The sequence below is a fragment of the Chaetodon auriga genome, chromosome 18, assembly GCF_051107435.1.
Source record: "Chaetodon auriga isolate fChaAug3 chromosome 18, fChaAug3.hap1, whole genome shotgun sequence".
Lineage (NCBI taxonomy): Eukaryota > Metazoa > Chordata > Actinopteri > Chaetodontiformes > Chaetodontidae > Chaetodon > Chaetodon auriga.
Window position 1 is genome coordinate 878,479 of NC_135091.1, and position 14,022 is coordinate 892,500.

General features: G+C 48.0%; 3 protein-coding genes across 6 annotated transcripts in view; 1 reads left to right on the plus strand and 2 right to left on the minus strand.

Moving 5' to 3' along the window:
* exoc8 (exocyst complex component 8) overlaps positions 1 to 14,022 on the minus strand; it is an 87,254-nt gene that overhangs the window by 43,151 nt on the left and 30,081 nt on the right. The gene's annotated exons all lie outside the window — the stretch shown is intronic.
* fsaf1 (40S small subunit processome assembly factor 1) lies at positions 11 to 3,456 on the plus strand. Of its 3 annotated transcripts, none has more exons than XM_076755814.1 (9): positions 11 to 217; positions 715 to 879; positions 1,070 to 1,179; positions 1,688 to 1,747; positions 1,856 to 1,951; positions 2,036 to 2,122; positions 2,332 to 2,369; positions 2,746 to 2,884; positions 3,174 to 3,456. In XM_076755814.1, exons 1-8 carry the CDS (start codon positions 139 to 141, stop codon positions 2,882 to 2,884), a joined length of 774 nt encoding a protein of 257 aa, XP_076611929.1. In that variant the 5' UTR covers positions 11 to 138; the 3' UTR covers positions 3,174 to 3,456. The 3 variants fall into 3 exon arrangements, with proteins under 3 accessions (XP_076611929.1, XP_076611928.1, XP_076611930.1); XM_076755813.1 differs by having other exon boundaries at positions 13 to 217; positions 2,332 to 2,382; positions 2,756 to 2,884; positions 3,174 to 3,312; XM_076755815.1 differs by having other exon boundaries at positions 13 to 217; positions 2,332 to 2,373; positions 2,753 to 2,884; positions 3,174 to 3,312.
* trim67 (tripartite motif containing 67) overlaps positions 3,404 to 14,022 on the minus strand; it is a 35,279-nt gene continuing 24,660 nt past the window's right edge. The window contains exons 6-12 of one of the 2 annotated variants that reach the window (XM_076755811.1): positions 11,928 to 12,008; positions 10,719 to 10,882; positions 10,437 to 10,575; positions 9,516 to 9,640; positions 9,263 to 9,441; positions 8,009 to 8,171; positions 7,701 to 7,875 (exon numbers count right to left, since the gene is read on the minus strand). In XM_076755811.1, coding sequence (XP_076611926.1) covers positions 7,828 to 7,875; positions 8,009 to 8,171; positions 9,263 to 9,441; positions 9,516 to 9,640; positions 10,437 to 10,575; positions 10,719 to 10,882; positions 11,928 to 12,008 — 899 coding nt within the window. In that variant the 3' untranslated portion in view covers positions 7,701 to 7,827. Of the gene's footprint in view, positions 7,876 to 8,008; positions 8,172 to 9,262; positions 9,442 to 9,515; positions 9,641 to 10,436; positions 10,576 to 10,718; positions 10,883 to 11,927; positions 12,009 to 14,022 lie in introns of both variants that reach the window. The other variant, XM_076755810.1, reaches the window with a different exon arrangement.

The window sequence follows — 14,022 nt, forward strand, 5'->3', positions numbered from 1 at the left end:
AAGGATCCACCCGGTCGTGCAGCGTGTCCCACGTGCGTAAACGGGTTTGTTGTCGTTCACAACGTTAACGTTGCTGCCCGGTGGTTACCGCTGACAGAGGGTCGTTTTTCGTTAAACTGCTTGAACCATTAGCTTGAAATGAATTCCGGGACAAACGGAGAAGCAGACGAGGATCGTCGCGCTCTTGAACGCGTCCTGGATCAACTTTACGACTTCGGTGAGCGACGTTAGCTCGGCAGCTAGCTGCACTAGCTCACTTCAACAGGCTGGCGTTGTCTGAAAAAGAGTCGTTTCCAATTTGTTGTAGCGTGAGTCTGATGGGACAAAATAACAGTTTCAATGAGGATGATGTCTTCGTTGTGTGATGTATGGCACTTTTTAACCAAACAGTTGAAAATATGCTAATGTTAGCTAGTTGGCATTCAGCCTTCAAACACGCAAACACTTAAATTAGATTTGGTTTATTCGCAGTTCTGAGTTAACACACCTGTTCAGAAAAATGGACATCCTGTTAAAAGTAACAGACGTGTGAGGTGATGCACAGGGAACAGGTAGAGGCCATGAAGGACTGTCTTCACTGGTGTTTAACTCGACGGCTCTTTTCTCGATTAATCGAGTGTTTTTTTGGTCGGTAAAACGTCAGAAAGCTCAGTGGAGTTAATCAGATGTTTAGCGAGATTTATTTCAGGCTCATGTCACTGATTGATGCTGCAGGTGATGGTCCCACATCAAAAAAGAAGCTCAGGTCTCAGAAGAAGAAAAAACGGAAAAGATACGAGGAAGAGGAGGAAGAGGAAGAGATCCCGGCGGTGGAGGATATCTGCAGGGACACTGGAGGCGTCAGAGCAGATCGCGTCCACGCAGAGACTGAACAAACAGGTACAGACCTTAAATCCTCCATCGACTCGTTGAGTCTCCAGGAGTCAAACGTGCATTTAGCACAACTAATCAGAAATCAATGACTTATTCTAACATGTCGGGCTCCATTCACGCTGTACATACAGCTGTCAATAAAGTCCTCTCACCTCCATCATCCATCCTTCTCTCATCGGTTGAATGTCTTACTCAGGTCCACCCGTCCGGCAGGTGAACCAGGTGAGCCAGGTGGAGGTCGTGTCATTTCAGGACCCCAGAAAGAAACTGAAAGCCAGGCAGACGGCAGGTCCCGACAGAGGGCCGGTAAGTCTGCAGCTCATGACTGATATATTCTCAAAGCTCAGCTGAGGCTGGTGGAGATGAAAGAGCAGCGTTCAGGTGAACGTGCGTCCATAATGGAAGACTGAGCAGCCGTTACAGGTAGAATCCAGGTCACATCTGTCTGATCAATGTCTCTGAGGATCTCTGCATCATTTATTAAACCTGTTCAGGACGCGAGCTGTAAAACAGTGACTGCGTCCTTCTGTGTGTGTGTGTGTGTGTGTGTGGAGTGAAGTGAACCTGCCCATGAGATGTGATGTGATACGTCTTTGCCACATGAAGCTGACCTGGGATCTGTCCACAGTGAATTCTCCATCATGTAGTGTTTCAGTGCAGAACTGACGTGTTGACTCGTGAGCTGCTTCACGCGCTCGTGCGACCTCGACCTCGGTCTCGGTCTCGGTCAGCCTCCTCTGTATATGCCGCCGTCCACTGACCTCAGCTTCCCTCTCTGCTCTTCTTTGTTGCCTCCGGCCGTCGTCACTTCGAGGCCCCTCAGATAACGGAGAAGCAGCGAAGCGTCCGGCAGGAAGAACTGAGTCTGGAAAAGGTGAAGCCGATCACTCGTTCCTGTGTGTGATGTGACGACACCGTAAACTATCTGAATGTTTTGCATTTGGCACGTGTGGCCTCACGCTGCCTGTGTGCTCTGCGTCAGGCTCGTCTCGAGGTCCATCGCTTCGGAATCACGGGCTACAAGAAGGAGCAGCAGCGGGTGTTTGAGCAGGACAGAGCGATCATGCTGGGAGCCAGAGTAAGCTGCACTCATGATGTCCTCCTGAGGACTTTTTAAGAGCACAGAGACAAATTCACAGCTTCGTTCATGTCTGTCAATCAGCCTCCGAAGAAGAGCTTCGTCAACTACAAGCAGCTGCAGCAGCAAATCAAAGACAAGAAGCAGAAAGCAAAAGAAGAGGTTCAGCCGGTAAGACGTGCACCTTCAGCCAGGCTCAGGTGTGATCCGACCAAACTGTCCCAGGTGGACTGCCATGATACGCAGATTAATGCTGTTCTGCTGTTAGTCAAAGGCTTTTTGGGACTGTAGTTAAATCTTTAATGTGTTTCAAAGTTTAAAGAATCGTTGGTCAAATTCTGAACTGCGTGTTCTTCTTCTTCTCTTTCACTGCTCTGTAGGACCTGAAGGACAAAAAGAAGAAGCAGAGCAATCAAAGGTGGGTGAGACCTGTCTGAATATTCACCATATGGCCAAAAGTCAGTGGACACGTGATTATCACACCTTGTTGGACGTCCCCCTCTGAAGCCATGGACATTCATGTGCAGTCAAACCCCTGGAAGAGCCCCCACTGTTTGGTTTGAGCTCTGTACGACTCATCCGTCATCCTAAATGTTTGTCTGTGCAGAGTTCATGGCTGTGTGTGGAATTCGTCTGGGTGTCCACTGACTTTTGGCCATGTAGTGTATCAGGTGACGTCGAACACTGAAACCAACGTGTCAGCAAACATTTTCTTCATCTGAGCTCCACAGTTCCCACAGATTAATCCTCCTCCTGTGGTTGAAACCTGTTTCCTGTGCTGTCACCTCCACCAGGGACAAGAAGAAGAAGAAGGCGGCGTCCTCCAGCTCCGGCACCGCCCCCACAGGTCAGGTGGGCCGCTTCAAGAACGGCATGCTGATCCTCAGCTCCAAGGAGATCCAGAAGATCAAAGGCAACAAGCCAGGCAGATAGGTGTGTGTGTGTGTGTGTGAGAGAGAGAGAGAGAGAGAGAGAGAGAGAGAGTGTGTGTCTGTGTGTGAGTGAGTGAGTGTGTGTGTGTGTGTGTCTGTGTGTGTGTCTGTGAGTGAGTGTGAGAGAGAGAGAGAGTGTGTGTGTGTGTGAGAGAGAGAGAGAGAGAGAGTGTGTGTGTCTGTGTGTGAGTGAGTGAGTGAGTGAGTGTGTGTGTGTGTGTGTGTGTGTCGGACACCTGCGAGCGACCTGCTGGGCTGCACAGACTGAATGTGTGTGTTTCTGTTTGCAGGTGAGAGATGAAACCCTCCAGGATGTTAAATAGAGACAGAGGAGGAGGAAGAGGAAGAGGAAGAGGAAGACGCTGGTCTCAGACTCGGTCAGGACTGTTTGCAGAGCTGAATTCAACATGAGCTGAGAGGCTGACGGCCAGAGTCACTGGCCTGCACTGGTGAAGACTGTGGACCCTGAACGCACCGCGACAGCATGTGAAGGCAGCATGTGAAGACTCTGGACACGAATCATTTTCCATCACAGTTAATTTATTTAGTTTTTATAAACGACCCAAAAAAGAAGACGTTTGTGGTGTTTGACACTGTAAAGGTTTCAAATGGTTACAATGCTTCTCATTTACAAACCACGTAGTCGTACAAAACGTTCACATTTACACTGGCAGGAAGCGAGGGCGTCGTGACGGGACAGATGGGTAATTCTCAAAGAAATACACACAAACGCTCAGTTTCTGCTCGTAAACGCTCGCACAGACGACTTCCAGAAGCTGCGCTGAGGGTGGAAGCAGCGCAGATCGTCACCAGCTCTTCACTTCAATAAAGAGAGAACAGAAACGACGGCGGAACGACAGGTGTGGTCCGGCAGTGTGCGCCCGGGTGAGGTCACAAATCCTCACGCCGTTTCCTTGAAGCAGCGTTTTGTGTCGTTTATACGTTTAGAAAAGAAGAGCAGAGGAAATATGAAGCTGATCAGCAGCACGCCACTCGTGTCACGCTGAAAGCGAATCTGCTGAGCGAGCGGTCACACCAGGATCAGACCCCTCCAGCTGTGACACTCAGGAGGGAAATATACACAGAAAATAAATATTCAATATATTTACACACTTTATCGAGTAAATAAATCTGCCATTTGTTTGAGTTAAATAGTAACAGCAGTGACATGCTTTCTCCCAGCACCATATCCTGAAGTTAAGCTAGTAAAATCTCTGACATTCATGGGTGGGTGTGGGGGAGAGGACGCGCCGCACAATAACACGTGTGGACAGGAGAGACGACGACGAGACTCGTTTAAAAGAAGTGATTTTTCTCATAAAGGAAAAGCTGTGACCTCATTTTACCTGACTCGCTGTCTGACTTCCTGAACCTCTGCTAGCTTTTATTCCCTCTGGTCACGACGTCCTGACGTTTCTGACATCAACACAGCCAGAAGACACGTCAGCCCGACTCAGCGGAGCCTCTGAGGACGCGAACGTCTCCCCGGTGGTTGTACGATCGACGCCTCGCTTCGCTCTCGGGCCTAAAATCTGTTCCTGGTTATGGCAAAGTCAGCCTGGGGGCAGGTTGGCTTCACACCTCTCCTCTGGTGTGGGAGGGGGAGGCTGAGCCGAGCGGCCAGACGGCCTCACGTGAAGCAGATTCAGCCCTGAGGCGGCGGCTGGCAGTCTGGGAACATCAGAGAAACTCCCCTTTGGCAGAGAGTTCGGTGTTTCTGGGTCAACAGAAACTGGTTCAAATCCTGACTTTTACACTGATGCTGCATTCAGGTCACACAGGGATGATGGGAAATGCAAATTCAAATTAAATGACTATTATGAGCAATGCAATGAAACCTGCAGTAACTGCTTTTTGGCCACTTGAGGGCAGCAGAAAAATCAGTAACCGATAATCAGTGTTCAAGCTGACACATGGAACAGTCAGCAAACTGGTTTTCAGATGGAGCCACGTCGTCTCCCTCCTTCAGCTCCGTTTAGGTCTCCAGCTCCAGAGGGAAATATCTGCTCCTCAGTGCGGGACAGTTAGCATGCAGTGAGCTTTTAGAGCGGCTTCGATGCTACGAGAGCAGTCAGAGAGTCAAGGCCGGAAACCAAAACATGAGCTGAAAGACGCTAAAACGCCACAAAGAACTGAGGGGACGTGTCTTCATCACCGCAAGCTTCACTTCACTTCAGTCGCTTCATCCATTGTTATTTGACAGTGGCCAAAAAAACTTATAGAATTTCCCACATCATTTGAATGCAGCATCAGGTGTAAAGTTTAGCTTGCTGGGCTAAATGTTTACTTCCTGTTTGCCGTTGTGAGATATCAGGTAACAGCTTTGATTCATGAATAAATACATAATTCAGAAAACAACACCAACCAAAGCTCAACGATATTATTATACTTCTCTAAAGCTCTATAATTAAATTCTTTAAAAAACAAAACACACATTTCATGATTCTGCTCTGTAGTGAAAATAGACCTGATTCCAGTAGGAAATCCGTATTTTAATTTACTGTATTTCTCTTCAGGCGTATTTAAAGTTTGTGTTGAACTGAGAATTTAAAGGAACGTTAGTGAGCTGGACGTCATCATTTCTCAGCGTGTCTACAGAAAACTTTAAATGTTTCCTGTCCCTGATTCAATGTTTGGATATGATGAGATGATACGAGTTCTGGTCAGAGATGTGACGCTTCCAGAGAAAACGTGAAGTTTGCTGACAGTTTCTTTCAGTCAGTGGTTTAAAGGTCTGGAAGCAGCCGCTCACAGAATCAATGCAGAGCTGCGTTCATGGTGTCGTTGCCACCGTCCACCAGCAGAGGGCGCGCTGTGGCAGCAGCCGGCCTGAACGTCGCTCAATGCAAAGACAGTAACACAGAACACTATTTACAGTACAGCTTCAGGTATGTTGTAAACTTGTTCGATCCATGCTTAACATCACCGTCACAATCAGAACTCACATGTATTTACAGTTTGAGGATTTCATTCACACCAACTCCTCCTCAGTCTTCGTCCGTCTGACTTCTCTCTCGCTCTCAACTTCACAGGGAACAGAAACGTCTCAGATATTACAATAATATCCAGATCAAATCACCTTCACCTCCACGCTCCGCCGCACTGATGTGATGTTCAGATGTCCTTCGTCACAGTGGTTTGGTTGGATGTGAAGCTACCGTCCTCTCCAGGCCGCCGTACCCGATCCCTGATGAGAAGTGTGGCAGCGAGCGTAGCTTTACCTGATGTGACTGTTCAAGATCAACTCCAGTCCAACAGATTAAAGGTGCCCGAAAGCGTTTGACGCTCTACAGAGAGACGAGGGACGAGCACACTGTCCTCTGAAGGCCAATCGCAGCTGTCGGTCTTAGAAAACACTAACGAAGGTTTGGCTCAGTTCCATTTCATTTCAGCGTTTCCTGACGTTCATCCCTGAAGGTGAAAACGTTCCTTTACAGCCGGTCGATTCATTCAGCAGGACGACGTTCAAACTGTTTGCACACAATTTTCTAGTTTCTGCAACCAAATGAAGTGGAGCTGCAGGCTCGTTTTAACCTCTGACCTCACTGACGCACCGGCGGCTGAGTCACTGCAAACGTCTGCCAAACATTATTCAAAGTTTAGGTTTAGAAATGTTTCATCGTCAAAGCTTCAGTTAGCAGCTGGAACCTGATGACGCCGTCAGTCAGAGGAGACGTGAACAGGCTTACAGCTGCTTCAGGGGATGAGACGAGGACGTTCAGCAGTGAATCTGCACAGCGTGCTGAATGTAAAACACGCTGGGGTTAAAAAGCGTCACGTGATGAGAGCTGAAGGCTTTACTGCTGTTAGAAACGTACGTTTGACGTCTGTTTCTGTGACTGTAAAGGAACAAACGAGACGGACACCACGCGGAAACATCAAGCTACGTCCAGCAGCTGGTTAGCCTAGCTTAGCATAAAGAGTGGAAAAACTCTGCCCAACGGGAACAAAGTCCACAACCAGCCCTAAACCAGACTGGAGCTTCAACAGTTAATCAATTAGTTGATCTGAGGAAAATTAATCGACGACTGTTCTGTTAATCGTTTCATCGTTTCAGTGCTTTTCCAGCTGAAATGTTTCTGGCTGCAGCCTCTTCAGAGTGAACGTTTGCTGCTCCGTCATCATGAGCGGAGACGTCAGTAATGAGTCTTTGGGTTTTGGAAAGAAGACGTTACTTTAAACCATTAATCAATAATGAAAGTCATCGTTAATCGCAGCCCTGATGGAGACGCCGCTCCCCTGCAGAGGCCCCTCCCACTCTGATCTGTCTCATGACTGAAAAATGAAATGGAACGGAGCCGATCCCTCTTTGACAGCAGCGCCGCTTCGTCTGAGACGCAGAGCGCAGTGAAGGCAGCGCTGTGTGCCGCCAAACGAACGAAAACATCCGGCGATGACGCAACGAACGCTGCAGAACACGAGTTCACCGAGTTTTACCTCGAGAGCCGCGAACAGACCGAGAGAGGAGCAGAGCAACAAGGAGCAGAGGCGAGGACTCCGCTGAGTCCTTCCTGTCCTGGACTCTGCTCTGACGGCTCGTCTGAAGACAAAGCAGCGACCTTTGAGCACAGTGAGGGACGTCTTTAGTCAGAGGGTCGATCGCTGAGCGCCAGGCCTCCAGGACAAGTTTAAGGCGACTGGACGTGGTGTCAGTTTCACTGGGACATGACGGCCGTCCACAGTGACTCCAGTCCTCTCTGTAGAGACGTTCACGAGCTCCAATCAATCGATTTCTAGCCAATAATCGATCACAGATTCATTCCTGTCTGACCAAATTTCACATTGAAGTGCGTCTGAGACAAAGTGCACCTGGAGAAGGAGGAGAGAGAGTTCATCCCGGCTGAGCCGACCGGAGGAGGTCCAAGAGGAGCGAGCTGAGGCCGCGTATGACATCGTTGGTTCGTCTCCAGGGCAGCAGGACGGGAGGACGGGAGGACGGACCTCCTACTGTTTGGTAATCTTTGGCACCTCCAGGCCCGTCAGCAAGGTCACCTGAAACAGTGACATCATCAGCGAGAGACACCGAGGACGGACTGAGAGAGCCCTTAACCTTAACCTTACCCTGACCTTAACTTAACCTTAACTTAACCTAAACCTTAACCTTAACACACACACACACACTGACCTGGACGTTCCTGTTGAGGCTCACAGCGGGGACAAAGACCCCGTCCAGGCTCTCGAAGGCGGTGGGTCCGTGCTGCTCCTTGTTGATGAAGAAAGTCAGCGTGTGTTTGGTCAGATCCAGCAGGACGCCCACAGTCGAGCCCTTAGTGATGCCGCCCTCCGCCCTGCACACACACATGCACGCACACACACACGCACGCGCACACACACACACGCACGCACACACAATCAATGTGTGCTAAATAAGAACATGAAACAGACACGAGCTGACGAGCGACATGAAAGCAAAGCACAGAGAATAAATGAGCAGCGTGAGCGAGACAAAGTCCAGAGTCCTGTGAAGAATCAGGTCGATGTTTGATGAAGGTCTGATGGTTTCATGGAGACACGGAGACGTTTGATGTCTGCAGTGTCTTCGTCTTCTTCCTCTGCTCCCTGGTGTGTTTGTTAGTTGGTATTGTATGAGCCCCGGGGGTCCTCTGTCATCCTGTGTGTGTGTGTGTGTGTGTGTGTGTGTGTGAGACTGAATGCACTTCACATCATGATGAGTGGAATAAGAGAGCGCCACCTTCAGAGCCTCCTGCTGTTCTTCCATTCAGTGCAGTCAGATGAGAGACGACGTCACATCGTGTTGACGACGTTATTCGGTTAATGTTCAGTTCAGACAGACCGATGACAAAAAACCTCTGAGCAACAGTTCAATCAGAGTATCAGAAATCAATAAAGACACTTGAAGCGTCAGAATCTGTGCAGATTCAAACAGGAAGAGGCTGAAAAACGGCGGCGCCTTAACAAAGTCACTAAATACACACTAAACCTTTAAGAGTGGAACCAGCTGATCGTCTTCAAAGCTGCACTTCAGGATCTTTGACACATAAATGAACATCGGTCACATTCAGTGACGTCAATCATCAGAGGGTAAATCTGTATTTCACTTTCTAGGATGGTGAAGTCATGACCCGCCCTTCTCTGCCTCTGATTGGCTGGTACTTGTTGCCTCTGTTGGTTTGCTCGGTTAGGTCTAGGCATGAGGAGTGGGATTGGTTAAGATGAGGGTAAGAATAACAGGGTAAGCCAATCAGAAGCAGAGTAGGGAGGATCATGCCTTCGCCATCCTAGAAAAACAAATATTGGGAGCAATGGAGCACAGTGTTTGTGTGATTACTCTAACTGCCAGGAGGGGGAGACAAAAGTCCCACAGTGCAGCTGTCGGTAGCTGCCATCCCATAATAGCACCGACCTCACATACACTCACCTGTTGGTGTGGGAGTTGTTGTGCATGAACCAGGAGCGGTTGTTGTCCACATACATGGCCCACGCCTTGTCGTCCTTCCCCAGCATCATGTCCTTCATGGTGTTGATCCTCGCCACGCCGAACGCAGGGTCTGGGTGGTTGTCGTAGCGGTCGATGCTGACCTCCCAGTAGTGGGTGCCCTGAGATCCAATGGAAACGTTAAGTGAACTAAATCTAAAACCATGAAGCTGAAAGCACTTTTCAGGCGCGTCACCTTTGAGAAAGCGGCGGTCCCCAGCACCACGCGGTCGTCGTAGCTGTTACAGCTGACCGTCAGGTTCTCATTGGACAGAACGATGTCCCGGTGAGCTGTGGTGGGGTCAAAGGTGAACCAGGCCACTGCAGGGAGGAAACAGCTGTCAGTGGAGAAGCCACAGTGGGGGGGGGGATGAACATTTGCTGGTATGATTGATTGATATAATCAATAATCGATATAATAATAATATGATTTAACAGAATTCTTCCATTTTTCAGATAAAACATCAAGGACACATTTAGGCCTGAGGGTCGAAATGCTTCATCAGCTCACAACAACAACATCCTGCATGATTTAATAAGTGGTGACACATCCAGCATGTCCCCACACACACACACACACACACACACACACACACACACACACACACACACACACACACACACGCATCATTTTTTGCTTTCAAATCAGTGTTTTGCAGCCAAAGCTTTTGTCTCCTGCTCTTTCACTTGTCATGCCAACAAGAGTCACATCCCATAATTTCTCTCCTCTGCATGGCTGAAAAGAAGCTACTGTCCTCGAGGAAAGAGGAGGAGGAGGAGGAGGAGGAGGAGGAGGAAGAGGCGGCGGTGGCGATGAGGGTGAGAAACAGAAAAAGAGGTCGAGTTGAAAAGAAGATGAGAGAAGAAGAAAAGGGGACGGACGGATGAACATTTATCAGTCAGAAGACAGACTAATGCCTATTGTGTGTGTGTGTGTGTGTGTGTGTGTGTGTGTGTGTGATTTAGGAAAACTTTCCATCCTCATCCCACTGCGGTGGTTATGACAGATTTTGTCATTATCCCTTTTTTTCTTTTCTTTCCCTTCATTTGCTCTCAGCAGCTTTTCTTTCTCACACACACACACACACACACACGCACACACACACACGCAGCCTACCATCAGACGTCTTCAGCACCACAGTCTTGCTGTACGGCCCCACGCCGATGCCATTGTAGGCTTTCACCCTGGCGTTGTAGGAGCTGTTAAAATGGAGGCCGTCCACCGTACACACCGTCTCCTTCCCCACATACACCTCCTGAGACACACACACACACACACACACATGTTCATGGCATCATTACAAATGCAGATGAAATGTGTGCAGATGTATGTTGCAAACAGAGACAAGCGTCACGTTAAAACACACGGTGTGTTTTCTCATTCAGTGTGACCACCCACCCTGTACTGGCCCCCGTTCCCGTCATCCAGCTCCAGGATGTAGCCCTCGATGGGGCTGCCAGGGGGCGCAATGACCCTCCAGGCCAGGGTGGCGCTGTTGTTCCTGGTGCAGCACTTCTCCAGCTGCAGGAGAGGCGCCGCCGGCACCGAGGGTCCAGCCTCCACTGCGGGGACAAACGGACGGATGAGACGTAGAGATGGGGACGGAGGATGAGAGGAGGGAGGTGAAAGGGCGGATGGAGGAGGAGGAGCGAAGGAGGACAAACAGGGTGATGTCATCAGTTGGCTGGTTGCCTTTAAACAAACTGAAGAGAGAGAAAGAGGAGCTTTAAAGGGAGATTAAAAAAAAGGTGAAAGAGCTCCGGGTTCATTTACAGGACAACAGCTGGGTGGAGGCTTTACTTCGGTCATGTGACGACATCGGACCCCTGCTGAGGGAGCAGGAGTGGTGGTGCAGAGGGTTCGACTGATTCAACACTGCTGAAGGCTTTTTCTCTCAAAAAGAAGCATGTGTCTCACCCAACAAACCAAAAGAAACGGTGAAGGATGACCACTGAACACACAAGTGCAGATCTCAGGGCGGCGACTCGGCTTCATGTCGTCTCTTTTTTGTTATCTGGTCGTCCTGGACCAAAACAACCACGAAGAGACGGAGGACAGGCAGCACAGAGGGAACACCACAGCAGGATCGATGCAAAACACGGTGCACGTATCAATCATCAACGTCTAACTGCAGTATTTGTCACCAAAGTAGTTCTTTGATTCATCCAACCACAACATAAAGAAGAATATCTGTTGTTCAATAGAGCGTGGCATCTCATTCCACCATTTTGTTGTGCATTAGGACAATGCAGTGCAACAATGGCAGCAGATATCTCGAATAACAGAATGGTGAAATGATTATTTACGTTAAAGGTCAAAGAAGGAGTCACCGGTATGAGAAACAGAGAAGCACTTCAGGCAACAAATGTGTAGATTTTAGGGAACTTTGTGATCCAGTGAAGGCAGCACGACTCAGCGGAGGTGCCATTCATTGGACAGGAGCTGGAACACAACAACCATGCAGAGGAAAGAGACGCTGTGGGACAAAAAGACCTGTGAGTGTCCAACCAGAACGGCCACGAGGGCTATCGGGGCTGAGGGACGAGGAAGGTCTGACATACGAAACTGAAGGGAGGAAACGGGTTTTCTGAAAAGGCTGTGAAATACCTCCTGAGCTCTCGGCCTCCATGTCAGCCTCGGCACTGCCTGCTGCCTGCATCTGTATCAATAACGGACTCTCCTGCACATCTGGAAATATGACGTTGGTTTGGTTTTAATACAAGAGCACATGGACAGAAGATGGTGGACAAAGCAGCTGGAAGACACAGTGAGACCGGTGGAGAAATTTAGATTGACTGTCAAACAGTCAAACATGACGAGGGGTTCGTATTCACTGAAGCCGTGAGGGGCCGTGTGCAAAACATAAATAAAGCTCGTAACCTTCTGAATATAACATTAACTGCAGGTCAGACAATTCATAACATTTCATATCAGAAAACCTTATCAGAAAGGTCCATCAATGTAAAACGTGGTATCATCTGCATATTAGGACACAACAGCCAAATATCTGACATTAGATCAGAAAACACTGCAAATATACAGAAACTTCAGAGGGCAAACATGAAGGTTTGGTCATAAATGAGACTATTTGTGTGCTCAGTGCTGCTTTTAAGCATGATTTGCTTGATTTACATCAATGTTTAGTTAATACAAGACGCACTTTTACCATCTTAGAGTCGCTTTTTTAACCTGGTTATTTTTTAATCACTTGGTCGTCAGTCCCATTCCTAATTTTTCTTAACAGCTAAATTGCTAAAATACAAGAAAATGTACCTTTAATCTGAACTTCAAATGCAGGAAATACAAGAAGAAATTCAAACGTTCTACTGACTGAACACATGAAGGCATTCGTTCATTACAGTTCTTTATGATAAACTCGATTAAGAAAACTCTTTCACTCTCAGTCTCCTGAAGCTGAATGTGCTCAGTTAAATCCAGCAGGAACAGAATAAGAAGCAGTATTCAAACACAAATGTAAACAGGGCTGGAGTTTCCATCGAGGACACTGACGGAGAATAATTTCAAAGACGTGAAATCAAATGGTCAGTGGGATGTGAAGCTGGGGACACGGACAGATATTTTTCACGTCACAGGCCTTAAAGAACAAAGGAGGGACGACCAAAGCCGATCCAGATTCTCCTGACTGGGACCTGCAGACCTGGGTCACAGTCCGGCAGCTGTGTCTGTCACGAGGAGCCAAACTATAAACCCAATATGAGAGCACAGTCACTATAATCACACTGTGGTATGATGCTGATTAGCCACACAGCACTGAGCTGAAGGTAATTTTCTTATTATGTGATGATCATATCTCATGTGCTTTTAATGGGTTTTTAATGGATCCCAGTGCATTCAATCAGTGCTGCATTAAGCAAACTAAGTACTGCATGTAATCTAAAGTCTCAGTGATTGATTGTGGAGAATAAGGGGCATTCTCAGGTATTTTAGCGAGATTGAATCCACATCTGCTCAGAAAACGGCTGAACTCTGCTGCCTCAGCGGAGCTGTATCAAAATAAAAAATGCATGGAGCTGAGTCCATATTTAATGTACATTAGCAGCACAGCTGGGCGATCTCTGCAGAGGTTTGATTGTAAAGGACGCTGTGTTTACTCATGCATGCCAACTGGTTGCTGGGTAGCAACAGCCAATGAATAGCTAATCAGCTGTGCACCTTGAAGGAACCTCAGAAGGGAACGGTGGCAGAAAGTAAATGTTGTTCATCGGTTATGAAATATATCATCAAGGGGCTGTTTTTCGCTTCAGGACAAGGATGTTTGTGTATGTTTGTGCATGTCGAGTTGATTTATTCATCGAGCCCATTTAAAGGTTCAGTCATTAGGAGAACAGTCTTCTTCTCAGGAGGAAGCTTTTTAAAGACTAAAGTAAACCGGTGTTATCATCAGGCAGGAAGGTCGTCAGCAGAACAGGAAGAGCAGCAAACCTCCCGTTATTCTGACCTGAAGCATGATTCCAAGATGGTTCCCTGCTCTGCTAACTTTGTTTCTCATAATGATGGTCTAAACAGTTAGACGTTAACACACCATAATGACACAATTAGCAATAGCAACAATAGCATCAAAGGAAATGTGTATTTTACGAAGCAGGAAGATCACACAAGATCCCGCGAGCCGAGAATCCTTCATGACGAGCTCATTCGGACCAATGAGGGTCCCGTGAGGAGCTACATGCAGCTACGAGCG

Coding starts and splice junctions, on each gene's coding strand:
- fsaf1 (XM_076755813.1), top strand. CDS start 139: ATGAATTCCGGGACAAACGGAGAAGCAGACGAGGATCGTCGCGCTCTT. Junction 1,748..1,855: donor AAGAACTGAGTCTGGAAAAG/GTGAAGCCGATC, acceptor GCTCTGCGTCAG/GCTCGTCTCGAGGTCCATCG. Junction 2,383..2,755: donor ATCAAAGGTGGGTGAGACCT/GTCTGAATATTC, acceptor AGGGACAAGAAG/AAGAAGAAGGCGGCGTCCTC.